The sequence below is a fragment of the Macaca nemestrina genome, chromosome 11 (genome assembly GCF_043159975.1).
Source record: "Macaca nemestrina isolate mMacNem1 chromosome 11, mMacNem.hap1, whole genome shotgun sequence".
Taxonomy (NCBI): domain Eukaryota; kingdom Metazoa; phylum Chordata; class Mammalia; order Primates; family Cercopithecidae; genus Macaca; species Macaca nemestrina.
Genome location: NC_092135.1, coordinates 131,022,517 through 131,049,657, shown reverse-complemented (window position 1 = coordinate 131,049,657; position 27,141 = coordinate 131,022,517). Strand labels below are relative to the sequence as shown.

Sequence of the window (27,141 nt, the reverse complement as noted above, 5' to 3'; positions counted from 1 at the left end):
CAAAGTAAGACATCATCAGGGCCACACTCCCTCTCAGAGCTGTGGGGAGAAGCTGCTCCCCACCTCTCTCTGGCTTCTGGTGGCGGCTGGCACCCTTGGCACTCCTTGGCTGGCAGATGCCTCACCCCAAGCTCTGCCAATGTCTTCACATAGCATTCTCCTTTCTCTGTGTCTGTCTGTGCATCCAAATTTCCCTCCTCTTATAAAGACATCAGCCATTGGATTACGACCCACTCTAATCCACTTCAACAAGGATCCTATTTCCAAATCAAGTCACAAGCATGGGTACTGGGGTTAGGACTTGAGCATATATTTTTAGGGAACACAACCCACACCACCAGCTAAACAAAGTGTAAAATTTATCTTTTTTTTTTTTTAGTCCTAGAATAGACCTCAGTCAGGGTAGAAAAATAGAGTACTATGTTGAAAAATTACTGGAACTAAGTATTTTTTTCCTGTGGGGTTATGTTATCAATGACATAATCACTTGGGTTCGTTTGTTTTGGTTTATTCTCAATTCTAGAGTTTTTTTCATACTTTTAGATTTCTTTTATTTGAAGCATTTAAAACATGTGCGTGGCTTATAAGTCAAAACTATAGGCCGGGCGTGGTGGCTCATGCCTGTAATCCCAGCAATTTAAGAGGCCAAGATGGATAGATCACCTGAGGTCAGGAGTTCGGGACCAGCCTGGCCAACATGGTGAAATGCTGTCTCTACTAAAAATAAAAAATTAGGCGGGTGTGGTAGTAGGCACCTGTAATCCCAGTTACTTGGGAGGCTGAAGCAGGAGAATCACTTTGAACCAGAGAGGTGGTGGTTGCAGTGAGCCGAGATTATGCCGCAGCACTCCAGCCTGGGTGACAGAGCAGGACTCCATCTCCAAAAAGAGATATATATATACATATATATATATATATATATATATATATGTATATATATATATATATATATATATGTATATACTCAGAAAAGTCTTACCCAACTCTGGAAGTAACCATTTTTATTAATTTCTCTTTTTTTCTTTCCTTATTTCTTTTTGGAAAAAAAAGAAGTGTGTATATAATTGTTTCACTTCCCTTTCCATCATTAGCTCACAAAAGTAGCACACAACACAGATACTGTATCCTTGGCTTCTCTCACCGATGGTGGGAAATCACTTCCTTTCAGTCCCAACACACCTTCTTCATTCTTATGTCTGCAACGCCATAGCACTCCCTTGGGTGACTATACCATGGTTTATTCAACCAGTCTCCTTAGGACGGGTATTTAGGTTGTTTCTAATATGTTACTTTCAAAAATAATGCCACAATGAATAACTCTGTCTGTATCTTTTTCTTATTTCAGAGTGTGTGTCTGCAGGGCAATTATTAGACGTGGCGTCACTGGGTGGAAGGGTAAATGCACTTGTAGTTATTTTTTTCTTCTTTTCTTTTTTTTCTTTTTTTCCCAGACGGAGTTTTGTTCTGTCACCCAGGCTGGGGGGCAGTGGTGCAGTCTCAGCCCATTGCAGCCTCTGCCTCCTGGGTTCAAGCAATTCTCCTGCTTCAGCCTCCCAAATAGGTGGGATTACAGGCGTGCGACTACCACACCTGGCTAATTTTTGTACTTTTAGTAGAAATGGGGTTTCATGATGTTGGCCAGGCTGGTCTCGAACTCCTGACCTCAGGTGATCCGCCCACCTCGGCCTCCCGAAGTACTGGGATTACAGCCGTGAGCCACCACGCCGGCCTGCACTCGTAGTTCTATTAGTGTCAAATTCCCTTCCCTATGAGGTTGGATAGTTTTGTTCTCCAATCAGGAATGTATTTCAGTGTCCGTTTCCTCTGAGTTTTAGTTTGGTAATCACAAGAGATTTCAACCTTGAAAATGTAGAGCATTCCACCTTTCAAGCAACTATACAATCAGTAGAGACAGCACAGGAAGTACAGAAACTGAGGCCCTGGCTTTAAGGAAGGGACAGGATATATTCTCAGGAGTTTTCAACGAGAAGAAGTTTCCTTTTGTTGTTCTCTTCTGTCATTGCTCTGACTTATGCCTGTGGAGAAGGCTCCCTTTTCTCCTGGTAAGAATCTATCACTTCTTAACAGAAAACTCAGCTGGTGACAGGTTACAGACTCTTTTTTTTTTTAAGAACAAATGCTAATTTCAAATAGAAACTTGTATTTCTGTCAAGACTTTCCTCTGAGACCCCCACAAAAAAAGAAAGGATGGAGAGACCTATTAAGAGCCATCTGTCTTTTTAGCCAAAGCTAAACAGAGAAGCAGGCCTAGACAGCTCGCTGACTCTGTGACAAATAAAAGCTACTCCAAGGGCTCAGCAACATTTTAGAAACAGTAGCAATTTAACATGCAATCTTCACTGCATGGAAAAAATGAGACATGGCTTTAAAATTAGAAAAAGCAGCTGCAACTGGTCAGTTCGGGGGAGTGATGAATAGTAAGTGAAAAAAAAGAAAAAAAGAAATTTCACTTCTCTGCGGGTAAACTGATATCCCCCCTGCAAAATAATGGTACTACTTGAGCTCAAGGCACACTCATCACTTTTCCTTTTTTTTTTTTTTCTTCTTGAAATGGAGTCTCACCCTGTCACCAGGCTGGAGTGCAGTGGTGCGATCGTGGCTCACTGCAACCTCCACCTCCTAGGTTCAAACGATTCTCCTACCTCAGTCTCCCAAGTAGCTGGGATTACAGGCGCGCGCCTCCACCCCCAGCTAATTTTTGTGTTTTCAGTAGAGACGGGGTTTCGCCATGTTAGCCAGGCTGGTCTCGAACTCCTGACCTCGTGATACACCTGCCTCGGCCTCCCAAAGTGCTGGGATTACAGGCGTGAGCCACCGTACCCGGTGGTACACCCATCCTTTAAGGGAGTAGGAAGGAGAGAAGATTTACATTAATAAGTGAAAGGAAAAGGGTCTGGAAGATGTCCCTGTGATTATTTATCGAGAGAAGTCTGACAATCCCTAAAGAATGTAGACGTGCTTTCAAGCTTCCCCCAGATCTGCTGATTCAGCAAGTACGTAGAAAGCCTCAAAAGCATACTAGGTGCTCTGCCCCTCACAGCGACAAGTGGGGCAGGCTCACTCAGGCCAGGTCCTGTCTCCTTGCCCAGTCTAATAGGACAGAGTTAACTTCCCAATAAAGTGACCAGGGTTTCTGATAGCCCAGATGAAGTGCTCCAGGAGACCTAAGAGTGAACAAACACAGCCAGCCACAGGATGGGATGGGGGACTTCCTGGAGGAGGTGGCATTGAGCCAGTAAAGGTGGGATGTAGCCATGCAGGAGGGCAGGGAAGGGCTTGTGGTGTTAGGGAAACCTGCCTTTGAGTGGAGGTGGTGATTTCTTTGATGACTCATCTGATGGGACTATGGCTTCTGTTTAAAAGGAAGAAGCATTCTGGTTAGGACTTATATATGTGGATTTCTGGAAGGAAAAGGGGAATTTCTGGAAAACAGACTATTTTTATAACCAGGCAGATTAGAATATCAGGTAAGTGCTTTAATTTTGACGATGCCAAGAAGTAATTTACTGTAAAATTTGAATTCGTGATTCTTTGCAATATGAAGAGCTCTTACGGAGGTAGATTTATGTAGTGAATTGCGGTGTTTTTCCCCCAAATAAATCTGGAGACTACATAGCAGCCCATCATTTTCAAGTGGACCAGGCTCCCTATGGCTACGTGAACGCTTTGAACCCATGCTCTAAATTTATGCGCATTAAGGGATTGATGTTGTTTCTTAAAGTAACTTCCTCCCCTCTTATTACATAAGTGACACATTTATGGTAAAAAAAACACGTATGAGTAAAAGTGAAACCGCCTTTGCAAAATGATGACTGAGACAGTGAAAGAGAGCTAACTTAACTGACTCCATCTTGCTTCTAACCTCCAAGCTGTCCTTGTTCATTCCTGGGCGTAGGCTGAACTAACTTTGGGAGAAACTTATTTTATAGTTTATAGCTTAAACAAAGATGGTAACAGCCCTTTCTGTTACCTCCTTCTTGCCTGGGGACTAGACTGCCTTTGTAGGACTAACATTAGCCACAGATTAGAAATTATGGTTCAGAAGTCATGCAACTGGAGGTTACAAGATTCTGACCCTCCCTAAACTGCTCCTAAGATCAGTGCTTGAGATATTTGCAGACCCTGCACTTGATGGATCAGCTGCTCCCACCCAGATCAATAAACTGGCTCATCTGATCCTGTGGCCCCCCCACCCAGGAAATGACTGAGCGCAAGAAGACAGCTCCGACTTCCTATGATTTCATCTCTGACCAATCAGCACTCTTGGCTCATTGGCTTTCGCCCACCCACCAAATTATCCTTAAAAACTCTGCTCCCTGAATGCTCCAGGAGACTGATTTGAGTAGCAATAAAACTCCGGTCTCCCGCACAGCCAGCTCTCCCTGAATTACTTTCTCTATTGCAATTCCCCTGTCTTGATGAATCGACTCTGTCTAGGCAGCCAGCAAGGTGAACCCCTTGGGTGGTTACAAAAGGAGGAGAATTCCCTTAGAATCCAACCAACCAGCAACAAGTACTATGAAATATTTTTGGTGATCAGTCTTCTAGTCCTTTAAAAAGTATATGTGCATGCTTAAAATTCCACATATAAAAGTCTATTTATAAACAAAGTAAGAGCACACTACCATTCCAGTTTTGCAATCTGCTTTTTTATTTAAAATACTATGGATGTCTTTCCAGATTATTAAATGTTCTTCTAAAATAATGTTTAATGCTGTAGTATTCCATTTGAGAAATATGTGATCATTTAAATAGTCAATCTATTATTGGACATTAAATATTTCCCTGTTATAAATAACACTGTGAAAAACTCCTTGCTGCTCATTTTTTTTTGCACAGACTCTCAATAGTTCACTAGGATATATTCCTAGAAGTAGAATCTCTTTGCCAAAGAGTATGAGTATTTGCAGATTTATGATATGCGTTGTCAGACTGCCCTCTGAAAGGTTGTATCCATTCACACTCCTGCCCCCAGGGGCAAATGACAACTTCCACACTGTGGTGACCTCCATGCCTTGGCGACCTCCACATCTTGGCAACCACTGGCTGTTCATTTTCAAAACTCTTTGATTGCTGTGTTTCTGATATGCTTTTGAAATACAGTGTTTTTCTTTATGGTGATATTCATTTATTGTGTGCTAATTTGTACGGTGCCATCACCAGTTTCCTTATGAGATACTCTGAAAGAGAAATATTAATCATAGTGAAAAGCTATGAATTCTTGGGAAGAAAGGAATTCTGTCAACATTACAAAGTCAAGGACCCAGAAACAAGCATTTCAGTGGCACGTCACACCTGTATCTCAAACATCTCTCCTAGAGGGACCCATCCCTACCCGAAACACTCGTCTTCTAATGAGACCTCAATTCTTTGGTTTTTTTTTTTTTTTTTTTTTTTTTTTTTTTTTTTGAGATGGAGTCTCACTCTGTTGCTCAGGCTGGATTACAGTGGCATGATCTCGGCCCACTGCAACCTCCGCCTCCCGGGTTCAAGTGATTATCCTACCTCAGCCTCCTGAGTAACTGGGAGTACAGGCACCCACCACCACACCCAGCTAATTATGTATTTTTAATAGGAACGGGATTTCACCATGTTGCCCAGGCTGGTCTTGAACTCCTGACCTCAGGTGATCTGCCTGCCTCGTTCTCACAAAGTGGTGGGATTACAGGCATGAGCCACCGTGCCCAGCCGAGACACCAAATTCTTGAACAATTAGTCCTGGTAACTCAACAAAGAACATTCTACAGGACGTTAAGGGCAAGGTAGTTGTTTCTGTTTCAATAGGAAATGTAAAGTTTTCATATTACCTACTAGCTTTTCATTATGGAAGATACTTTTCCAAAATCCAGTCATTTGTAATTTTCAAGGAACAATTTCTAATTATTAAATACATGCTACTTCTTTAAGTCTACTTTGTTTATGAGTGAATATTTTTCTTTCTTGTTTCATAAAGTTTCGCTCCATTTGGTTAATGGTTAAGGCAATGCATTCTCTGTTACCATAGTGAATGCATTTTAGCACTAAATGTAGGCTACTTAAATAATAATAATAATATCACTTTCTATTTGTTTAGTTAACTTACAAATTGATCTCACTACATTATATATAACTATATAGTTTATGAGGTGATTTAAGATGAATAACTCTGAGTGCAAGGAAGTGGAAGTGGGACTATTCATTCCTTTACAGTTTGAGTTCTTTTCTTTTCTTTTTTTTTTCCTTTGAGACTGAGTCTTGCTCTGTCACCCAGGCTGGAGTACAGTGGCACAATCTCAGCTCACTGCAACCTCTGCCTCCCGGGCTCAAGGGATTCTCCTGCGTCGGCCTCCCAAGTAGCTGAGATTACAGGTGCCTGCCACCACACCCAGCTAATTTTTGTATTTTTAGTAGAGCCGGAGTTTCACCATGTTGGCCAGGCTGGTCTCGAACTGACCTCATGATCCACCTGCCTCGGCCTCCCAAAGTGCTGGGATTACAGGCGTGAGCCACCATACCTGGCCTAGTTTGAGTTGTAATTAAGAATATAAGAGCCCTGTGCCACAACCAGACATCCAAATTATGTGTACCTAGGCAACTCCTGATCTCATTCACTTCAAATTTCACCCTCAGCATATCCAATAAATTACACTATTTATTTCCTTTTTTTTTTTTTAAGACAGGGTCTCACTATGTTGCCCGGGTTGGTCTCAAACTCGTGGGCTCAAGGATCCTTCCAAGTGATCCTTCATCTTGGCCTCCCAAGGTGCTGGGATTACAGGCATGAGCCACCACACCTGGCCTATAGTATTTACCCCTTAGGTGCTCCTTGCTTCAGGATGCTTCTATTGGTCGAAAGCCCACAGCCAAACCCCCAGACCCTATGTATCCCAGGATCCTTGGTTAGGAATATTCCAGAGAAACCAATATCTCAGGACGTCCCTCGTTTTCCACAGTTTCAGATAAACACATAAGCATCCCAGCATCTTATCCACGAGTTATCTGGGGCAGCCTGTTTTAGGTAATTCGTTTCCATGAAGGCTATTTCTATAGTCTGCATCTCATAATTGGTGATATGGCTGCAATTTGTCCAAGCCTTTTAAGGACACACGAACCATCAAAATGCTTAGGAAATTCCAATGTTTCACTAGCCAAGCAACATCCTCCAGGCTGCCTCTAATGCCCAGAAACAGAGCAAAATTCTTGGCCATCATCTATTTTTGATTCAGAAAATGTATTCAGCATAGCAATCTCCAGTCTTCAGCAATTAAGCCCTGAGATGATGGATCTGCTTCCCATGATCATCGAAACTCGTCCAGTGCTACCATCTCTCCTTAAAGCAGACGAGGGTTTGTAGGTGTCTCCTGATCTCTCTGGCCTTTTCCCTAGTTAACCAAAAGCATGACCGTCCACCAGAGCAACACATCCCAAAAGAACAAAAAACATTCCTCACTTCACTAAAACACTGAATCCAGTTTTGATGGTTTTTTTGGACTCACAAAGACAGATCATAACTAGCTACCTCCTCCAAGCTTTAGGCACCAATCTCAGAAGCCATTACCTGCTAGTTCCTAAAGAGATCGGTTGAAGAATCATCACTGACCCAAGACACACAAGATGGGATACCAAGCAAATGCTGATGCTTCAGTCAGTAACTGCAGAGAAGAAAGACTCACACCAAGGGCATGGCACCACCGAGTCCACTGGCTTCCCCGTATTGACTCAGCTTCCCCTTCATGAGTCAGCCCCTTCCCAATGCCTCCTAGAAGTGCTGGTGCTGAGGAAGCAGAGATCAACGGCCTCTTCATAGTTGCCCCCAAAAAGCTCAGGTTCACTGGGAGGAGAAACCGTGCAGGCAGGTGAGAATGCAGCAGTACTAACAGAGGACAGGAGTGACTCAGCTTTCATCTGGGCAGTCCCAGCCTGGATCGTCCATTAACTCTGTTGAGCAATGAATTACCTACAAGGTACTGAAGATAACAGATGTGTGGGGTCAGACATGTGTGAGGAAAATTAACAGAGCAGCTGCACTTAGGACAGACGGAGGGAGGGACAAAGAGACCAGAGGAAAGGAAGGCTATTAGAGGAAAGTGGCCACTGTGTTCTAAATCAGATTACAGGCTGAGTGCAGTGGCTCACACCTGTAATCCCAGCACTTTGGGAGGCCGAGGCAGGTGGATCACTTGAGGTCAGGAGTTCAAGACCAGCCTGACCAATTGGTGAAACCCCATCTCTACTAAAAATATAAAAGTTAGCCAGGCATGGTGGTGCGCACCTGTAATCCCAGCTACTCAGGAGGCTGAGGCAGGAGAATTGCTTGAACCCGGGAGGCAGAGGTGGCCGTGAGCTGAGACTGCACCATTGCATTCCAGCCTGGGCTACAAGAGTGAAACTCTGTCTCAAAAATAAATTAATTAATTAATTAAATAAATCAGATTAGAGACCTGCAAAGTTAGAGGACAGTCTACAAGACCACTCTCACTTTTGACATGAATGGCAGAGTTTGGGGGTGCCCAAATTCACCCTCAGTTTCAATAAATTGCTAGAAGGACTCACAGAACTTACTGAAAGCTGTTATACTCACCATTACAGTTTATTGCGGTGAAAGGATACAGAGTTAAATCAGCCAAGGGAAGAGATGCATGGGGAGAATCCAGAAAAGTTATACTCACAAAGCTTCTAGTGGTCTTCTCCCTGGGGAGTCACAGACAGCGCTAACCTTCCCCTCAGCGATGTGTGACAACATGCATGGCACATCATCACCCAGAGACACCCACCTGCGCATTGGTGTCCAGAGTTCTTACTGGGGCTTGGTCACAAAGATCTGGTTGGCTGCCCAGGTGGCTGACCTCAGTCTCCAGCCGTTCTGGAGGCAAAGCTGATATCACATGACCCAGAGACCCCACCCTATCCAGTGTGGCCCAAGGCTCCTGGGTAAGGAAAGACCCTCTTTTCAGACACCACATTCCAACAGCTTAGAGAGCACCTCCCAAGAGCCCAGGGCAAAAGCCAGACCTCTCTTTGGGTAAAGTTAATTCTTTATCGCACAGGGATAGACTGATTTTGTTTTTAACTTATTTCCATAACATGATACGATCCCACATTGATAAATTATCTTCTTGATGAAAAGTAAGGGAAAATCTCCACCTCCACCTCACCGGTAAAGTACTTCCAGCCACCCAACAGAACAGTTTATTTTGGAAAGTCTCCTTGTGGCGAAATCTTTTCATCCACAGAGTGCGGGTTTCTGGGTACCTCAGTGCCGCAGCGACAGAGGCGGTCCCTTCCTGGGCATCTATCCTATCCTTTTCCTCACCTTCCCCCTAGATTTGGGGGTCCATTTAACTCTTGATGCTATAGCCTTCTGTGGGTCGACTGCTGGTTCTGCCTCTGTGAATTAAATTTGTTGATTTTCAAAGCAAGTAGAAAATGTGTTCTGAGAGTGATAAAAATAAACTACTGTGTTTATGGATTTAAAAGACACAGTTAATTAAAAGCTACCACATTTCCTATATATATTTGAGAAATGTCTTCTCACTACCAAAAAGAAAAAAAAGAAAATTCAATGCATTTTCCTACTAAATATAACAATACAAATGTTTTTAAACATTCGATAGTCTGGTGACATACCATGTGACCCTGAAAATAGAATAAGTGAATAGCAATGTGCAGTTCCTTATTTTATACAATATAGTGTTGACTCACTATCCTATATTTCCAGATCTGCCATTAGCCAGCTATGTGGTCTTCAGTTTCTTTTTTTTTTTTTTGAAATGGAGTCCCACTCTGTCAACCAGGCTGGAGTGTGGTGGTGCGATCTTGGCTCACTGTAACCTCCACCTCCTGGGCTCGAGCAATTTTCCTGCCTCAGCCTCCCGAGTAGCTGGAATTACAAGCATGTGCCACCACACCTGCCTAATTTTTGTATTTTTAGTAGAGACAGGGTTTCACCATGTTGGCCAGGCTGATCTTGAACTCCTGACCTCAAGTGATCTGCCCGCCTCAGCCTCCCAAAATGCTGGGATTACAGGCATGAGCCACCAAGCCTGGCAGGTCTTGAGTTTCTAATTTAACTCTTTGGTCTTGTTCCTTTGGTAAAATAAAAGTATTGAACCAGATAATCTCAGCTTCCATCCACTTCCTTCCAATTCCAGAGATTCTCCCTCAGAATCAAGAAAAACTGTATAACAATAACCAAGAACTCCCGAAGGCTGAAGTTACTACGTAAATAAGAAAGCACTTTGCTTCCAATATTTAACTTTTATAACCCAAAGGAAAAAAAAAATCTTTAGATAAAACACCTAAAATAACTAAATACTTATTTTTAAAAATATAACATTACTTCATTCACCAATTATTTTTTTTCTTTTTGAGACAGAGTCTCACCCTGTTGCCCAGGCTGCAGTGCAGTAGTGCGATCTTGGCATACTTCAAACTTCGCCTCCTGGGCTCAAGTGATCCTCTCTCCTTAGCCTCTTGAGTAGCTGGAACTATAGGCGCACGCTACCATGCTTGGCTAATTTTGTCGTTTTTTCTTTTTTAGAGACGAGGTTTCGCCATGTTGCCCAGGCTAGTCTTGAACTCCTGGGCTCAAGCGACCCACCCACCTTGGCTTCCCCAGGTGCTGGGATTACAGGTGTGAGCCACTGCATCCGGCCCATTCTCAGATATTTATATAGCACCTACTACGTGCCAGTCAGGTATAAATATTTGAAATATTTATCAGTACTTTATTTTGTGAATGATTCAGAACAAAATGTCAGTTAAAAGGAGATTTTAATAACAGCCTGCCTAATAAGCACTAAACGCAATGGAAAATGGAACATGTGGAATTTAGCTGAAGGTTACATGCCTTAGAACTCAGTGACTTTCTAAACTGATTTTATAATTACATAGATATTTTTAGCTTATTTTTTACTGGAAGACTTTATGCTCATCTTAATATACGTAATTTCACTTTAATATTTTCTTTTTTTAAAAAAAAAAAAGAACCTTCCTCTTTGGTGCACCAGAGCATAAAAGGAATAGCTCCCATTTAGTGCTACACCAAATTCAGGGACGGTGAAGCCACACAAACCAGGCGGTCCTATGTTTGCCCATAGAGTGTTTTTCTTTTTCTTTCCTTTTCTTTTTCTTTTTCTTTTTTTTTTTTTTTTGAGATGGAGTCTCACTTTGTCACCCAAGCTGGAGTGCAGTGGTGCAATCTCGGCTCACTGCAACCCCTGCCTCCTGGATTCAAGCGATTCTCTTGCCTCAGCCCCCCAAGTAGCTGTGACTACAGGTGCGTGCCACCACGCCCAGCTAATTTTTGTATTTTTACTAGAGACAGGGTTTCCCCATGTTGGCCAGAATGGTCTCAATCTCCTGACCTTGTGATCCGCCTGCCTCGGCCTCCCAAAGTGCTGGGATTACAGGCATGAGCCACTGTGCCTGGCCTCATAAAGTGTTTTTCTCTGGCCCCTGATGAAAGATGAGTGAGGCAGCAGGGTGCCCATCCTGAGGAGCCCATGGCTTCCTGGAAGGATGCCCTTGTGACAGAACATCCCAGTGCCAGGCAGCAACTGCAGGTCAGAGAGCAGAAGGGGCCTGGTGGGGATACCCAATGTGCCTAGACCTGGAAGGGCGAGGGTGTCAATAGGAGAGCACAATCCTAGGGGAGGGAACAGCACTTGGAAAAGCCAGAACCTGGAAAAGTGTGGAGAGGCCAAAGCCTCAGAGAGCTAGGGAGGCCAGTAATCCCCACCAAGATCACAAAGGCATGGGACAGCCGATGAGGGACCTGTCAGAGCACAAGGGGCCGGGCGTCACCCTTGGTGGCATGGAATTCCAACCAAGATGTTTGAACAGGGGAGGGACAAAATCAGACCCATATTGCCCGAAAGGGACAGAGAGAAGGATGGCCTGGGGAGAAGAGGGATTTGCAATAGTCCAGATACCAGGGAAAGAGACCACTTGTGGGATCCAGGGAGCTTGGTGAGCCATTGGCACACCGGGTGACAGGAAGTACAGAAGCGGAGGCCACCGCCCAAGTTCTATGTGGCTCCTGGTTTGCCACAGGGGAGGGGAACTGGGGGAGACGGTGGGTGCACTGTCAGGTATACTGAGTTTTAGTTGTTTAGGGGCTACTGTGGACTGAATATTTATCTCTCCTGCAAAATTCCTTTGTTGAAATCCTACCCCATGAGGTGATGATATTGGAAGGTAGGGACTTTGAGAAGTTGGGTTTAGAAGGCAGAGTCCTCATGAATGGGTTTAGTGCCATTTATTTATTTATTTACTTACTTACTTATTTATGAGATGGAGTTTCACTCTTGTTCCCCAGGCTGGAGTGCAATGGCACGACTTCACCTTACTGCAACATCCGCCTCCTGGGTTCAAGCGATTCTCTTGCCTCAGCCCCCTGAGTAGCGGGATTACAGGCACCTGCCACCATGCTCAGCTAATTTTTTTTTTTTTTTTTTTTTTTGCATTTTTAGTAGAGACAAGGTTTCACCTTGTTGGCCAGGCTGGTCTCGAACTCCTGACCTCAGGTGATCCACCCACCTCAGTCTTCCAAAGTGCTGGGATTACAGGTGTGAGCCACCGTACTCGGCCCTTAGTGCCCTTTAAAAGAGACCTCAGAGAGCTCCCAAGCCCTCTTTCTAACACATGAGGATACAAGAAGTCAGCTGTCCGCAGCCAGGAAGTGAGCCCTTCACAGAACCAGCCCATGCTGGCACCATGATCTCAGACTTCCGGCCTCCACACTGGGAGAAATAAATTTATATTCTTTATAGGCCCCCAGACTACAGCACTTTGCCTGAACTAAGACATAAATTGATACTAAGAAGTGAAGGTGCTGCTTAAAATGTGGTAGTGGTAATGGGTAGAGGCTAGAAGAGTTTTGAGGCACGTGCTAGGAAAAAAGCCTAGATTGCCATGGATGGAATTTGAAAGGTGATTCTGGGCCAGGCCTGGTGACTCATGCCTGTAATCCCAGCACTTTGGGAGGCCAAGGCAGGTGGATCACGAGGTCGGGAGTTCGAGACCAGCCTGGCCAACATGGTGAAACCCTGTTTCTACTAAAAATACAAAAAGTTTAGCCAGGCATGATGGTGCGCACCTCCAATCCCAGCTACTCGGGAGGCTGCGGCAGGAGAATCACTTGAACCCAGGAGGTGGAGGTTGCAGTGAACCAAGATCGTGCCACTGCACTCCAACCTGGGCAATAGAGCGAGACTCTGTCTCCAAAAAGAAAAAAAGAAAAGAAAAAAGAAAGGTGATTCAGGAGAGAACCCATAAAGAATAGAGGTGAGCTGTCAAAAACATTTGTATCTTCTTAGCCAATACTAATTCATCGTGAACAGAATGTTGGTTGGTAGAAGTATGGAGTTTACCATACCAGTTACCATTCTAATGAAGCCTCGGAAAACAATGAGGAGCATGTCATTGGACACTGGAGAAAAGGCCATCCTTGTTATAAAGTGGCAAAGAACCAGGCTGAATTGTGCTTTGTGGAAGGTAGAAATTGGATGTTTAGCTGAGCGGATTTCTGGGCAAAGTGTTGAAGGAGTGGCAGCCAAATGATTTCTGAATAGCCTTTTGAGTCATTCTCCCCTTGTCTGGAAGAATCGCATGTGTTTTCAGCCAAATGGTTCTATGTCCAGTCCTGTAGGGTCTAAGAAGTCCAACAATCTTCCTTCCTTCATTTTGTCCCACTTTCTCAGTTTCCTCAGGCCCAGCTGGCACTGTTTCTGCTGGTAGAATCTCACCTCTATTCTTGGCTTTTGTTGGGACGGTTAAGTCTGTGATTCACACCCACACTCATCTCCTTATCAAATGGTCTGTCCATCACACGCTTGGTGTTTTCTTCTGAATGTTTTCTCATAGTTTGTAATATAGAAAGGCTGAGAATTCTTTCAAATCTTTGAGTTCTGCTTACTTTTTGCCTAACAGTTGCATCCTCAAATTATTTCTCTCTTCTCAAATTTTACTGTTTGTCAGGAAGAACCAAGCCACTCCTTCGACACTTTGCCCAGAAATCCACTCAACTAAATATCCAATGTCTACTTTCCACAAAACACGATAGCTTCACACCTCTGACAGAGAAGCATAGTATGAGCCACCAAATAATGGACAGGCACAGAGTAGACAGTGCCCTGCCCAGCTGTGGGGGTGACAGTGCCACACCAGTGAGCACTGAAGGCAGAGCATCAAGGCAGACAGCATTATTCTCCAGCTTTGGAGAGTCTTCCTCATGGAATTTGCCTTGCTAGGCTTTCAACTTACTTGGGACCTGTCACCTCTTTCCTGTTCTCTTCCTTCCTGCCTCTCTCTCTTTCTCTCTTTTTCTATTTCTTCCTTTTGGAATGGGATTTTTTATCCTCTGCCTGTCTCACCATTGCATTTTGGAAACATAGAATTTGTCTAGTTTCACACGTTCACAGCTGGAAAGGAATTTTTGCCTCCAGATAAATCACACCTTGGGTGTCACCCACATTTGATTGAGATGATATTTGGATGAGACTTTGGACTTCAGACTTTAGAGTTGATGCTGGAACAAGTTAAAACTTTTGGGTTGTTAAGATGGAATGAATGTATTTTACATGCAAGAAGCACATGACTTTTGGGGGACCAGGGGTGGAACATTATGGACTGACTGTCTGTTTCCCTCCTTCCCCCAACATTCACATGTTGAAATCCTAACTCCCAGGGTGATGGGTATTAGGTGGTGGGGCCTTTGAGAGGTGACCAGGCCATAAGGGTGGATCCCTCATGAATGGGATTAGTACCCTATAAAAGAGACCCCAGAGAGGCCAGGCGCGGTGGCTCATGCCTGTAATCCCAGCACTTTGGGAGGCCGCGGCGGGTGGATCACAAGGTCTGGAGATTAAGACCACCCTGGCCGATATGGTGAAACCCCGTCTCTATAACATGGTGAAACCCCATCTCTACTAAAAATACAAAAATTAGCCAGGCATGGTGGCGGGCGCCTGTAGTCCCAGCGACTGGGGAGCCTGAGGCAAGGAGAATCACTTGAACCCGTGAGGTGGAGGTTGCAGTGAGCCCAGATCAAGCCACTGCACTCCAGCCTGGGGAACAGAGTGAGACTCCATTTCAAAAAAGAGAGAGAGAGAGAGAGAGCCCAGAGTGCTCTCGCCCTCTCTTTGCATCATATGGGGCTACCATGAGAAGTTGGCACCATGAGAAGTTGGCACCATGAGAAGTCGGCAGTCGGTGACACAGAGGAGGGCCTTACCAGCATGAGACCATAGTGTCACTCTGAGCTCAGCCTTCCAGCCTCTGGAACTAAGAGAAATGTGTCTGTTGTTTACACTGGGTTCTGTTGACACCCTGTATTAGTCTGCTCTCACGCTGCTGATAAAGACATACCTGGGACTGGGTGATTTATAAAGAAAAAGAGATTTAATGGACTCACAATTCCACTTGGCCTCACAATCACAGCAGAAGGCGAAAGGCAGGTCTTACATGGCAGCAGGCAAGAGAGAGAATGAGAACCAAGCAAAAGGGGTTTCCCTTTATAAAACCGTCAGATCTCGTGAGACTTATTCACTACCAGGAGAACAGTATGGGGAAACCACCCCCATGATTCAGTTACCTCCCACCGGGTCCCTCTCACAACACGTGGGAATTATAGGAGCTAGATTCAAGATGCGATTTGGGTGGGGACACAGCCAACCATATCACACCCAGTCTATGGTATTTTGTTATAGCAGCCAGGACAGCCTAAGATGTGTCATGGCCGGATGGAGATGGCCAGTGAACAGGAACACACCAAGGGCAGGAGATGGCTGCATGGAGGTACCTGGGTCCATGAGCATGAGTCAAGGAAGGGCGGTGCTTGGCTCGGGAAAAGACAAGATGGTTGTCTCAAATATTCTCAGAATATTCTCAGGCCGTAAGGGCATGAAGCGATCAGACCTGCCCATTCTGCCCCAAACGAGGAACCAGGGCTAAGTGGCAGCTTTACGGACTGGCTTTGAGTCTACCGGAGCACGAGCACGCTTTTCTAGAGTCAGAGCTGGGGAAGTCAGACCAAGTGGGAAGGAGACCTCCCTTCCAGGCAAAAAGTTTAATGCTTCTCAGCTTCCTCCCCAACCCTCCCGTGATCACAACTGCCTCATTCAAGACTAGTTAAGGATCCATTAAAGCCAAACAATTAACGAGTAACTGCACCGCTGCCACTAGGAACTTTTACATCCCCCCAACTAAGAATTTGTTAATTTAAACAAAGGTCAGGTGGGTGGAGCCTGCAGGGGACTATGCTCCACACTCCACCCCTGCCCCTGGGGTATCCTCGGGGCGTAAACAGGACCGGGCCCGGCTGCAGGCGCAGGCCGCGGTCACCCAAGGGCCCACCCAGGTGAGCCGGCAGGCCTCCGGAAAAGGACACCGGGGCAGCGTGCCAGGGGCCTTTGGGCGGCGGGGCGGGGTGGAGGGGGCATCTTGTTAGATGTCCTCGCCACACCTGAGCAGACAGCATGATCCCTAAGCAGAGGGCGGCTTGGCTCGGTCCGCAGGCACCTCCAGGCCTCGCTCTTCCAGCTGGCCTTTCTGCTCTTTCTGATCCGCGAGCGTACTGACCCAGCTAACGCGAAGGCGCAGAGTCCAGGAGTCGATGTCACCGGGCAGGGCAACCCGGCAGAGGTTTCGGGCACTTGGTTTCTCCTCCTCTCGTGCCCCCAAACCCACCCCGGACCCACCAGGGTCATGCGTAGCTGAGGGTAGCTCGTCGTGCGACCAGACTCGCCCGGGAGAGACCTCCGCGCTGGCCCCCTCCCCACCGAGAGGCTCAGGAGCGGCCTTGCATGGAGCCCCTGAGACCCCAGTCTCCGCCTGGAGCAGAGACAAGACGGAGACCCTCTCCAGCGGGGACACATTCCCCGAGGCCAGGCTCGAAGCTTCAGAGCCGGTCACCGAGCTGCGACCCTGCGGGAGACCGCAGGGGGTGCCCGGCTTGGGCAAGGAGGAGGTCTGAGGGGACTGAGGGGCCGAGGGTGGCCTCGCCCGCCCCTTCCAGGCACGCCCCGCCGCGAGGAGGGAGCGGGCAGGCAAAGGCGCAGTTCCTGGGCCCCCACGGCTCTGCCCCTCTCCGGGTCGGGGCACGGCGGCGAGGGGGAGGAAGGCGCGGGCCCGCGGGAAGCCCCGACCCGCAGTCGGCGCCCGCGGGGCCGGGTCGCGCCCAGCCCGGGCGCCCCCGCCCCGCCGCCGCCCGGCCTCGCCCCCGCCCCCGCCGCGCGCGCCCCTCCCGCCTCCCCCGTTGCCGTGGCAACCCCGGGAGCCTCCAGGCGCGCGCCCGCCCGCGGGAGTGCTCGGCAGCGGTGGTGGCGGCGGCGGCAGCTCCGGTCGAGCCGCGCGCGCTGCGACCCCGCTCCGCAGCCCGCTTGTCGCCCCTGACTCAGCCCCTGGCCCCGGCGTGGCCCCCAACCAGGCCCCCGCACCCGCCCCGCCGCCGGCCCCATGGAGCTGCTGGCCGCTGCCTTCAGCGCCGCCTGCGCCGTGGACCACGACAGTTCCACCTCGGAAAGCGACGCGCGCGACTCGGCGGCGGGACACCTGCCCGGCAGGTGAGGACGGGCGCCCGTCCCGGCCCCGGCGCGCCGCCCCCGCGTGCCTCCTTACCAGCTTGCGCCCCGGGTCCCGGGCACCCCCTGCGAGGCCTATCCCCACTCCCCCGTCGCGGGCCCCCGCCGCCCCCGCTCCCACCCCCGGGCCTCGTCGGGCCCGTACCCCATCCGGTGGGTGATGAGCCCCGACCCAGGCCCCTGGGACCCCGGTCCCTGCCCGGAGTCTCCTCCAGCGCCCTCGTCCCGGGCGCCCTGGTCGTGCGCGTCCCGCTCGGCATCCCCTTTCCGTGCCGCGTGGCTTGGGGACGGGAGGATCGGAATCCGAAAGGGACCGGGAACCGAGTGACGGCGAGGGACGCCGGGTGGCTTCCTGGCCGCGGGACCCGTCGGGCTGTCGGAGCGGCGCCGGAGAGTGGGCACGGTGCGCCAAGTTTCCACCGCCTGCCCGGGAGCTCCAAAACCATGGAGGTTTGGGCGGGCTGGTGTGGAAATGAATCACCCAGTCGCGCCCTGGTGCGGTGACAAAAAGGGCTTTTGGGGCCCGCCCGGCCGGGAGGGGCTGCGGCGGCTGTGGTCGCTGCCCCTGGACGGTCCCGGGTAAGGTCCGGCTGGCCAGCAGCCGCCTGTGCCCACGCCCCTCGCGAGCCAGCCGAGGTGAATCCTCGCTTAAAAATAACCAGTCCCTGTCCTCCTTCTCTGGCAGCGAGTCGTCCTCCACCCCGGGAAATGGGGCCACGCCCGAGGAGTGGCCGGCCCTGGCCGACAGCCCCACCACGCTCACCGAGGCCCTGCGGATGATCCACCCCATTCCCGCCGACTCCTGGAGAAACCTCATTGAACAAATAGGTGGGTGTCTTCGCGGTAGCTGGGCTTTATTTGGGAAACGCGGGTCCCTGGAGGACTCTGAGGGTCCTCCTGCTCATGGGAAGCCGTTGTGTTTCATACGAAGGAATGCGTCTGACATGGGTAAGGAAAGCTTTTGACATGTTTGGCTCTAAATGGTTCCGCAGGCAAAACTGCTGCATTTTAATAGCGCTGCACAAGGGGGCTTTAGCGAACATTTCTGTCCTGCTCTCTGCGGAGAGGTCTATTTACCCAGCTTTTGTCTGGTGGGAGGACTCTCTGACCCCTTATCACTCCTGCCAGAAAGAAGGGATGAAGCAGCGCTGCTGAGCTGTGTAGTGGGGAGGACTCCACTATCCCCCATCAGGGAAGACCTGGGAGCCAAACTGGCTGCTGGGAGCAGAGTTGGGCTAGAGGGGGAGGTGTGTGAAGGGGGTGGAGGGGTTCTGGGAAAAGCCTGGTGCAATTCAAGAAGAGGAGGCGGTGGCCAACTTTGCACAGGGGAAGGAAAGGCGAAGCAGGGAGGAAGCAAGAGCCCCAGAGGCCCTTGGCTTAGGAAGGGAAGCCTCTCCAGGAATACGGCCGGGAAGGGAAGCCGAGGCTCAGCCTGTGTGGTCCAACTGCTACATAACTGCACCTGAAGCGCTGTGAATAGGGAAAAATGGATTCAAATAGTGACCCAAGAACTTTAATACTTGCATTTAAAAAAATCACTAGTGACATCAAGCTAGTTCTCATGTCGTCACGAGAGGCACCCGGGAATGAATAATATAGGTTCCCTTACTCTGAAAATGGTTCCGGCTGCTTAGAAAGTCTTTTGGTTCTTCATTGTTGTCAGAGCAGCCGACAGTCTATCTGTTAAACAAAAATTCTAGGTTTGGAAAATTTCTTCACTAAATGTATAATTACTGTCCTCCAGTCCCAAATGCTTGGACAGACGCGACGTGTCTCCAGTGGGGAAGTGGAGCTTCCATCGCCACAGGAGACCCCGTGCTTGGGAGTCCTTTCCCGGGCAGCCCACTCTTCCCTAGCAGGGATCTTGCTAAACTGAGCCCGGAGAGGAGCTGAGCCCTTGCGAAGCTGAGGGGGTGGAGCGCACACTGCATGCTGTTAAGCCGCGCTGACTCCAGGAATTTTGTTCCCAGTGGGCCCCCTCCACGTGTCAGGCTGGGTAGTGGTGGTGGCGGCGGCGGTGGCGGCTTTTCCTTTTGTTTGCTGGGGGAATGGAGAAGGTCTGATCTGAAACTGATGCCAATTAGAAAATCCTTATTTTAAAACAAAGGCCCCTGACAACCCCTTTCTCCCAGCTCTGCCACGCTGTCACATCTGACTTAGCATACACTGTAGACTGACCTCCACCCTCTTGAAAGGGCTCCTCTTCTGCTAAGATCAGTGTCATGACCAGGAAGAACATCCAGGTTGGGGAGGAGATCGCGCCTCCCTTCTGCACTATGGGTATGTGGAGCTATCTTTCTTGGAGACGGCTGAACCTGCTGGGCTGGTGGCAGAAGTCCGAAGCTGGCAGGCAGGGTCCCGAGCTCTAGTGCCTGGTCGCTTGGGGCGTCACTGTGCTCAACTGGGAAGCAGCAGGGCCTCTGATGTTCCTCCGGCTACCTCCTGCAGCTGTCTGCTGCTGTCATGGTGAATGTCTTTTCCTGGCTCCTGGGTCTGACCCATAGTAGCTCAACAGATGTGTTGATTGACAGCCCAGGGCTGTCCCTGCCCTCTTCTCACCTCTGTCATAGACTTGAGGTCTGTGCTAAACAGATCCCTGCAACAGCCTAGCTGCCTTCAGCTCTGTGAGTTCAGCAATTCTTTGCCAAGTGTTAGGAAAGGACGGCAGCTTCCTAAAGCTGATTAAGGGGGAAGAAAAGTGGGAGTCTTCAGTTCCACTTGGAGGTAATTCCAAGTGCAAACCTTTACAGGTAAAGGTTATTTCCATTTAAAGTTGTGCCGACTAAATGTACAATACATAAAATAGGAAAGCATGATCTATTGACAGTACATTGACTACAGAAATTTAATATGTTAGTATAGTTTCTCAGGTAAAGAAAACTTATTCGTTTTGTAATCTGAATTTAAGGCAAATAAAAATGAAAGGTTATGAGAAATGGTTACACACTGTATCAGGTAACTGTCTAACACCATAACTCCAGAAACATTGATGTCTAAATTTGTATTCTCAATACCGCAGAAAAAAGTATAAAGTTTTGAGAAGACTCTAAGGTTACTTGTATTGACAGTCTTTGTCTGCAGGTAACAATATCTAACAAAAAGTGATCTTAAACAACAAAATGCCCCATCTCAGTTAATGAGTCCAAAGGTAGGAAGTTCCAGAGTTGGTTCATGCAGCCAAACAGTCACCTGGCTGCTTGCCTCCTCCAGGTGGGCCTTATGTTACAAGATGGCTGCCATAGCTCCAGGCATCACATCCTCAGGGAGCCATGTGTGAAACAGGAAGGGCAGTTTGTCTTCAAGTGTCTGTAGGGGAGGGACAGCTTTTTGACAAGCCTTTAGAAGATGTGCCCTTACTCTCCTTGACCAGTATCTTAATCAGTTCCAGTTGCTGTAACAAGATACCGTATACAGAATGGCTTATAAATAACAGAAGTTTATTTCTTACGGTTCTGGAGGCTGGGAAGTCCAAGATCATGGTGCCAACAGATTCAGCATCTGCTGAGGGCTGGCTCTCTCTGCTTCAAAAATGATGCCTTCTTTGGTGCATCCTCACAGGACGGAAGGGGCCAGGCAGCTCCCTTCCACCGCTTTTTAAAAAATTATTTATTTATTTATTTTGGGGACGGAGCCTTGCTCTGTCACCCGGACTGGAGTATAGTAGCGCAATCTCGGCTCACTGCAGCCTCCCCCTCCTGGGTTCAAGCGATTCTCCTACCTCAGCTTCCTGAGTAGCTGGGATTATAGGCGCCTGCCAATACACCCAGCTAATTTTTGTATTTTTAGTAAAGATGGGGTTTTGCCATGTTGTCCAGGCTGGTCTCAAACTCCTGACCTCGTGATCCACCCACCTCAGCCTCCCAAAGTGCTGGAATTACAGGCATGAGCCACTCTGCCTGGCCCTATCCACCTCTTTTATAAGGGAGGGCATGAATCCCTCTCACAGAGGCAGTGCCCTCATGTCTTAGTCACTTTCCAAAGGCTCCATCTCTTAAAAGTCTCACACTGGGTATTAGGTTCCAACGTATGAATCTAGGGGGACACCAGCACTCACACCACTGCAGCCAGGCTATGCCTCATGCCTGTGTCTAACCCACCACTGGCAAGGGGCAAGGAACTATCCTGGTAGGTTTTCACTCTTTGGCCCAGGCTGGTGTGAAATGGCACAATCTTGGTTCATTGCAACCTCCGCCCCCTGGATTCAAGTGATTCTCCTGCCTCAGCCTCCCGAGTAGCTGGGATTACAGGCGCCTGCCACCACACCTGGCTGATTTTTGTATTTTTAGTAGAGATAGGATTTCTCCATGTTGCCCAGGCTGGTCTCGAACTCCTGACCTCAAGTGATCTGCCCGCGCTGGCCTCCCAAAGTGCTAGGATTACAGGTGTGAGCCACTGCCCCCGGCCTTATGGTAGGTTTTGATCAGTCAGTCTTTACTCACTTCTCCGAGCACAGATTGGGTCAGCACCCAAACAGAGGCCCTCCCCTTACAACCGGTGAGAGGGGCGCGAGGGGGTGCGGGAGAGGCAGTCAACAGCGTCTGCCATGGGGTGACTTAAGAACTATTATTTTCAACCCAGCTACCCACAATGCTGATATTTTTGTCTTTGTTCAGCATATGTATCACAGTGAGATGTTCAAGATAGTATTCACCCATGATTTACCGACTATAGCACACATAAGACATATTTTTGAGCCTTCAAAAATATGCCAAGTGAGACACTTTTGTGAAGCTTGGAAACTGTTTTTTTTTTTTTTTTTGGTTTTGTTTTGTTTTTTGAGACGGAGTTTTGCTGTTTTGCCCAGGCTAGTGTGAAGTGGCACGATCTCAGCCCACTGCAACCTCCACCAGGCGCCTGGGTTCGAGCTATTCTCCTGCCATAGCCTCCTGAGTAGGTGGGATTATAGATGCCTGCCACCACACCCTGCTAATTTTTGTATTTTTAGTAGAGATGGAGTTTTGCCATGTTGGCCAGGCTGGTCTCGAACTCCTGACTTCAAGTGATCCACCTGCCTCAGCCTCCCAAAGTGCTAGGATTGCAGGCGTGAACCACCACACCCAGCCTTGGCAACCGCATTTTTAAAAGGTGTTCAACAAGTAGTTGAGTACCTACCATGTAGGAGACACTGCACTATGCACTGAAAAGTGAATTCAAGTCAACCCCTGAAACTTGGTTTCTTTAAACCTCTGTAACCGCAGTGTCAGAATCACAGGATAGTGATAGCCTGACGTCGCAACAGTCGGCCTACCTTAGGCTCATTATTGAACTGATGTGGGTGGTGACGTCAGACCTGTCTTTATGGGTCTTCAGTCAGGGTTGCATTTAGCTTAGAGTTGGATTTTCTTTTTTATTCCTTTGTCGAATCAACTCCATGTTGTATCCGGCTGGGCTGCATCATTGGCAAAGCATGGGCTTTTAGCTTGCTGAAGTGGACGCTCTGGTTACCTTGGCAGAGAAGCTTTGTAATTTGGAGTTACAGAGCCTGGAAACCAAGTCATTTAATCCATAGGGCCGCCTTATTAGGTTCCTGTTCATGAATATAATTTCTCCAGCCTCATTCAGGATTTTGAAGGTGGTCTGTTTTTCTTTTCTTCCTTTTTCTACAGTTTAGATATGTTTAACAATTAAAGAAGGAACAATAGCTAACAGTTGTACTGCGTTGTAAGAGCAAGTGCTTATCAAGTGCTATATTCATCCATATTGCAACTTTCTGGGAATCATCTTTGTCTCATAGTTGCACATATCAAGGGGCCTCGGCCACTGTCCCAAGGGCCAGACCAGGACATCCTGATACCCACGAGACCTCCACCTGGGTGCCTGGGTACATCTCGATCCTCACCGCCCCGACGCCACCCTCAGCCAGACCTTCATCTGCTCCAGTGGGACCTCTGGTCTCTGCTGCCTCACTGGTCACCTGAATGTTATGCATGGCCCGGGGCCTGTCCTGTATCTTGTAACTGTCCCCGAATCAGGCACTTGGCTTCATCCCCTTCCCAGTCCTTCAGTGCAGGCCTCCATCCTGGCTCTTCCAGGGAGCTGCTGCAGCCCATTTCTCCCAGTCCATGCTTCTAAAATGTAGACAGGACCAGGCACAGGGGTTCAGGTCTGTAATCCAGCACTGTGGGAGGCTGAGGGGAGAGGTGTTCAAGACCAGGAACTGAGGCTTGAGGCCAGAAATTCAAGACCAGCCTAGGCAACATAGCAAGTCCTCATCTCTACCAAAAAATAAAAAAGAGGAGAAAACTAGCTGGCCATGGTGGCACGCACCTGTAGTCCTAGCTACTCAGGAGGCCGAGGCAGGAGAATCACTGGAGCCCAGGAGATGGAGCCTGCAGTGAGCTATGATTGCACCACTGCCCTCCAGCCTGGGTGACAGAGTGAGGCCCAATCTCAAAATAAATACATTTTAAAACAATAAAATGTAGAACAGAGTGTTTTTGCTCTGTCTAGCCCTTGCCCTCGGGCTAGCCTCCTGCCTCTGTGGCACCGTGGACAAGACCTTGGGGTCTGACCTCTTTCCTCCCAGCCTGCAGCAGGCAGGATTACCCCTCACTGTCCCACCCAGCCATGGCAACCCCCCACCCTGACATGGCTGCCTGTGCGGAGAGGAAGTCCCTGTGTCCCAAGGCCAGGACATCGGAAATGGGGTTATCCCTTTGGAGGTGCTCCATTTGCACTGATTCAGCCGCACCCCCAAATCTACCTGAGAGACTGGAAAGCATTCATTGCAAGTACAGTTGGTCAGTGAAGTCTGCAGCTGTGAAAGCAAAAACGGAATGTTTCCCTTTTTAAATCATAAGATTGATAAAATGCTGATTTTTCCTTCAAAATGAGAATTTACAGCTACCCTCACTGCACAAATGAATATTCCTGAGTTTGAATATTGAAGCATTTAGGGCTACGGAAATTACCCTGCTGGGATAATGAGACACAGTTGGGACATTCCCATCAACTTGGTGGTGGACACATCAGGTTCTAGGTTCTTGTTTGCCAGGTGTGTGTGGGGAAAGCATATATTGGATTTTGAGTCCATTCGGGCATTTCTTTATGTGTTGGGAAAAAACATAAGCATGTCTTTCCCAAGAAATGAAGACAACGGCAGTGTATCCGGTGGCCTGGAGCCTGCCGCTGAGACAGGTGCGGGGCTGGCTTGCACTGTGTATTCCTGGACACAGCAGCCACCCTTGATAAGAACATGAAGCCTTGACTTAGGGATTTGGAATGATTGTCATCTGAGATCTTTTCCTTTTCTTTTTTACAACTCTTTGATTTCAGGGCTCCTGTATCAGGAATACCGAGATAAATCGACTCTCCAAGAAATTGAAACCAGGAGGCAACAGGACGCAGAAATAGAAGACAATACCAATGGGTCCCCAGCCAGTGAGGACACCCCGGAGGAGGAAGAGGAAGAGGAGGAGGAGGAGCCGGCCAGCCCACCAGAGAGGAAGGCTCTGCCCCAGATCTGCCTGCTCAGTAACCCTCACTCAAGGTTCAACCTCTGGCAGGATCTCCCCGAAATCCGGAGCAGTGGGGTGCTTGAGATCCTACAGCCTGAGGAGATTAAGCTGCAAGAGGTAACAAGCGCCGAGGGGTGGGGGCTCCCCCACAGCACACAGGAGTGACCCTCACTGCTGGGGGTGAGGCTTCCTCTAGGGGGTGAGGTGCCCTAGCTGGTTCACCAGAGGAATTGCCGACAGGGTTGTCCATCTAGAACATGTAGAAAAATAAACACGGCTTTACAGGCAGCAAGAGACACCCATTTACCTTCTAGGATAGCTCACCCCCAATATTGAGCATCTGAAGCATTGCTGTCTGATCGCAGTTTTTCCACCCTTCGTTATCATCGTTGCATATTTCCGTCACACGTGAATGCCACGGCACTAGGCAATGCTGAGCTCACTGTGACCGTGCCATAGCTGCAGTGATCTGTGGTTGACGGAGGTCTGCCATATCTCTTTGCGTTCGCGATCTTATCGCACCACTTTCTTTTGGGGCTGTCTGAACTTTGGATGAATGGGTCTCTGAAGGAGGTCCCTCAGCTTGCCCACCTGCTCCTGAAATGCTGCAGAAACCTGGGATTCGTGTCTCTGGCCCCTTCGTTTGATGGTTCAGGTGGACTTCAGTGACTGTCAATTAGGCTGAGGCGAAATCGTTGAGTTGCCTGATGGTTTGTTGCTAGCAGGGAGAAATAATCAATTAAAAACAGTAACAAATGAATAAGAAATTTAAGTGTTTGTTTTAGCGGAACAAAGATCATTTGAGTATTAAGGGAAAATTTGTGGTATTGAGAAACAAGCATATGGTCAGGAGTAAACAGGAAGAATGGTGAAGAGAAATTGTGAATATGCAAGTTCGAGTTAATTGTGAAATTTAGAAAGTGGGCACAGAAGGGAAAAACAAAAGAAGAGATTTGGTTTTTATAAGCACTTGGTCCACCCAGTTCCATCATCTGTGTCCTCTTCCGCTCCGTCTCACCCCTACCACACTCACCTGCATTCCTGAGCACTCTCACGTGCTTGTCCAAGCTCATCCTTGTGCTTGTTTCTTGTGGCAGCTGTGGCTCCAGAAGTCCTGCCTTTCCCTACCCCCCCATTACTCCTGTGCTAGATTCTACAGAAACATTTGCTCTTGTTTATTTAAAACATGAAACAGTAGCCTATATACACTATTAATGACCAAAACCGTGAATTGTTCCTGACCAGCATCATATACCTGAGACTTGGGTTTTACGATGAATGGAGTTGCTACTAGGGAAGGCTTGATAAAAGTGGATTTTTGAAGGGCCACCTAGACTTCACCTGGGTGTCGTGCCCAGTAGAGTATGGAAAATGTTTAGACTTCGGCATCCTTCCTAACTTGTGAGCAGTGATTTGTAAATGGCTACATCGATTTATTTTTAATAAAACTTCTAATGTAAAACTTAGAAATAAGACTGGGTGCGGTGACTCACACCTGTAATCCCAGCACTTTGGGAGGCTGAGGCTGGTGGATCATGAGGTCATGAGTTCGAGACCAGCCTGGCCAAGATGGTGAAACCCTGTCTCCACTAAAAATACAAAAGTTAGCCGGGCACGGTGGCAGGCGCCTGTAACCCCAGCACTTTGGGAGGCCGAGGCTGGTGGATCACAAGGTCAGGAGTTCGAAACCAACCTGGCCAAGATGGTGAAACCCCGTCTCTACTAAAAATACAAAAGTTAGCCAGGCATGGTGGCAGGCGCCTGTAATCCCAGCTACTCGGGAGGCTGAGGCAGGAGAATCGCTTGAACTCAGAGGCAGAGGTTGCAGTGAGCCGAGATCGTGCCTCTGCACTCTAGCCTGGGCGACAGAGCAAGACCCCATCTCAAAAAAAAAACAAACTTAGAAATAAATCCTAGTAGAACTTAAACACATGTTAGAAACCTTTTACAACATAAGCAAAGCTGAAAGCAGAGAAAAGGCCCTTGTTATAAACGGACAGCAAAAAGTGAAGAAGCATGAAAAACAAACAGCACCAAATTAGTGGCAAATTTAACAGCAAACAAATCCGTTACAACAATACATGCGAACGGCTGAAACTCCT

At 48.2% G+C, this 27,141-nt stretch overlaps 1 protein-coding gene and 1 long non-coding RNA gene across 6 annotated transcripts in view; one reads left to right on the top strand and one right to left on the bottom strand.

The window, feature by feature from the left end:
* The window catches only part of LOC105473903 (neuronal guanine nucleotide exchange factor), a 136,526-nt gene that overhangs the window by 68,765 nt on the left and 40,620 nt on the right, over positions 1-27,141 (top strand). Inside the window, exons 1-3 of one of the 2 annotated variants that reach the window (XM_071073576.1) lie at positions 17,305-17,564; positions 18,268-18,410; positions 24,858-25,156. In XM_071073576.1, the coding sequence (XP_070929677.1) occupies positions 17,458-17,564; positions 18,268-18,410; positions 24,858-25,156 (549 nt within the window). In that variant the 5' untranslated portion in view covers positions 17,305-17,457. Of the gene's footprint in view, positions 1-17,304; positions 17,565-18,267; positions 18,411-24,857; positions 25,157-27,141 lie in introns of those variants that run through there. The other variant, XM_011728089.3, reaches the window with a different exon arrangement.
* Positions 4,595-10,311, bottom strand: LOC139357248 (uncharacterized). 4 transcript variants are annotated; one of them, XR_011610143.1, is made up of 4 exons: positions 9,314-10,311; positions 8,582-8,927; positions 7,559-7,967; positions 4,595-5,201 (listed from the first exon to the last, which is right to left on the bottom strand). It is a non-coding gene; the product is annotated as an uncharacterized lncRNA (long non-coding RNA). The 4 variants fall into 4 exon arrangements; XR_011610142.1 differs by having other exon boundaries at positions 4,599-5,201; positions 8,582-8,691; positions 8,775-10,306; XR_011610141.1 differs by having other exon boundaries at positions 4,603-5,201; positions 8,582-10,300.